Source organism: Nothoprocta perdicaria, unplaced genomic scaffold (genome assembly GCF_003342845.1).
Source record: "Nothoprocta perdicaria isolate Ctin4 unplaced genomic scaffold, notPer1 scaffold_818, whole genome shotgun sequence".
NCBI classification, from domain to species: Eukaryota; Metazoa; Chordata; class Aves; order Tinamiformes; family Tinamidae; genus Nothoprocta; species Nothoprocta perdicaria.
The window spans coordinates 1-2221 of NW_020456108.1; the positions used below are offsets into that span (position 1 = coordinate 1).

At 73.9% G+C, this 2221-nt stretch overlaps 1 protein-coding gene across 1 annotated transcript in view; it reads left to right on the forward strand.

Annotated features, from left to right (window-relative positions):
• Positions 1–576: 576 nt before the first annotated feature.
• LOC112958193 (nitric oxide synthase, endothelial-like) overlaps positions 577–2221 on the forward strand; it is a gene marked incomplete at both ends in the record, with an annotated part of 12601 nt that continues 10956 nt past the window's right edge. The window contains one exon of the mRNA XM_026051991.1: positions 577–745. Coding sequence (XP_025907776.1) covers positions 577–745 — 169 coding nt within the window. The remainder of the gene's footprint in view (positions 746–2221) is intronic.

The following is a 2221-nucleotide window of genomic DNA, read 5'->3' on the forward strand; positions in this document are numbered from 1 at the left end:
CTGCTCCTTGCTGGGGCCACTGCCGGGCGCGGGGACGGGGTCCCGCTTTCCCAGGGCCAGTGTGGGACGGATGTCCGGAGCCCTGTGTCCCCCTGCACCCCCACCCAGTTCTGCCCATTGAGGCTGCCCAGCTGCTCCTCTGGGCACCCCTGGCTGCACCCACCTCTGGCCCCGCTGCCCCTGCCCCGCATATAGGGCCCTGTGGGGCTGCAGGGGGGGCAGGGGGGCCCCCACGCTGGGGGTGAGGCCATGTGGGACCCCATGGAGAGGGCATCTGGAGCCCTTCCTGTGGGAAGGGCCGGGCGCGCGGGGAAACGCCCCCGTTTCCAGCCCCCCCCAGCGAGGCCGTGTCCGGCTGCCGGAGCGGGGGGGCCGCCCCCCATCCCGCTTCCCTCCAAGGCGCAGGAAGGAAACCCGGGCTGAGCCGGGCGCGGCTTCCGTCCCGCGGGGGGGCAGCCCGGGGGCGGCGGGCCGCGGCAGAGCGGGGACCCGGACACGGACCTGGACCAGGACCTGGACCTGGACCCAGAACCGGAGCCAGACCTGGACCCAGAACCAGAACTGGATCTGACCCAGACCCAGACCTGGACCTGGACTCAGACCTGGACCCAGAACCAGACCCAGGCTTGGACACAGACCTGGACCCAGAACAGGACCCAGAACGGGACCCAGAACTGGACCTGGCCCAGACCCAGACCGGGATCCAGACCCAGACCTGGACCCCGAACCAGACCTGGACCTGGACGTGACCCAGGCCCAAAGCAGGATCTGGACCCTGAGCGGGACCTGGACCCAGACCCAGACCTTCTGAGCGCCATACGGCCCCCTCTCTTACCCTCACCCACTGTTTCTGCCCCCAGCGTGTGGGGCGCAGGGTCCCCTTCAGGCCCGGGGACCCCTGAGGTGTCTGGGTCACSCTGTCCCCTGGGACACGGGGTCCTGGCTCATCCTGTTCCTCTGGCTGTGGGGAGGKCAGGCCCCAGGATTGATCCTCCCTTGGTGTGGGACCTCCCCCCACATCCCCCCATGCCTCGGGCTGGGGATCCAGCACTGTCCCAACTCTCGGGACATGGGGACCCCCCACATCAACCTGTCCCTCATGGCGTGGGTCCAGGGCCACCTCATCCCCCTGGATCTGCAGGGCCCGGGTGGCCCCTGCCACGAGASCTGGGGTCCCGGGGTCTCCTGTCCCTGGGGGGTGGGACCGGACACTACCCAGGGCCTTGGGACGGGGGGCTGCGGCTCACCCCATTCCTCAGGGAGGGGTCCCGAGGTGGCCCTGCCCTTTGGGGCACCCGGGGTGGGGGTGCTGTGGGGTGCGTGGTTCTCACCCCTCAGAGCCCCACCGAGCTGGCGCTGCCCCACAGCCGGCCCCACGGCCCGGGCTGCCCCGAGCGCTGCTCCCCCCTCCTGCCCGCAGTCCAGCTCGCCCCACACTGTGTCCCCATTGGGGGACAGGCCTGTCCATCACCGCAGAGCCCTCGCTCCATTGGCTGCGTTCCGGGGGGCGGGGGGCCCTGGGGCCGCTGTGGGGCAGGGCCTGGGCTGTGGTCTCAGGGCAGGCGCAGCGGGGCTGGTGCTCTGCTCCCTGCCCCACAGCCCGCCCCACAGCCCGTCCTGCCCCATAGCTCTGCTCCCTGTCCCACGGCCCCCCTGCCCGCCCTGTGGTGCAGGACCCGCCCCACAGCCTTCCCTGCCCCACGGCGCAGCTCCCTGCCCCACAGCGGGCACTCACCGCCCTGCAGCCGCTTACCCCGTGGGGAGCTCGGCGCGGCTCGGCCCGGCTGCTCCGGCGCGCGCTGCTCCCCCGGCTCGGCCCGGCCCGGTTCGACTCGGTTCGGCCCTGTTTGTTCTGGCTCGGCCCGGTTAGGCCCGGCCCAGGTGAGCCCCGCTGGCCGCGGAGCTGCTGCGGGGGGAGGTGGGACCGGCCCCGCCGCCGCTTTCAGCACCTCGGACAGAGCCGGGCGGAGGCCGCTCGCGGCGCCCGGCACCGGGCGGGACCGGCACCGGCACCGGGCGGGACCGGCACCGGCACCGGCACCGGGCGGGACCGGCACCGACACCGACACCGGGCGGGACCGGCACCGGCACCGGGCGGGACCGGCACCGGCACCAGCACCAGCACCGGCACCGGGAGGTGCACCGGGCGGGACCGGCACCGGCACCAGCACCGGGCGGGACCGGCACCGGCACCGGGCGGGACCGGCACCGGCACCGGCAC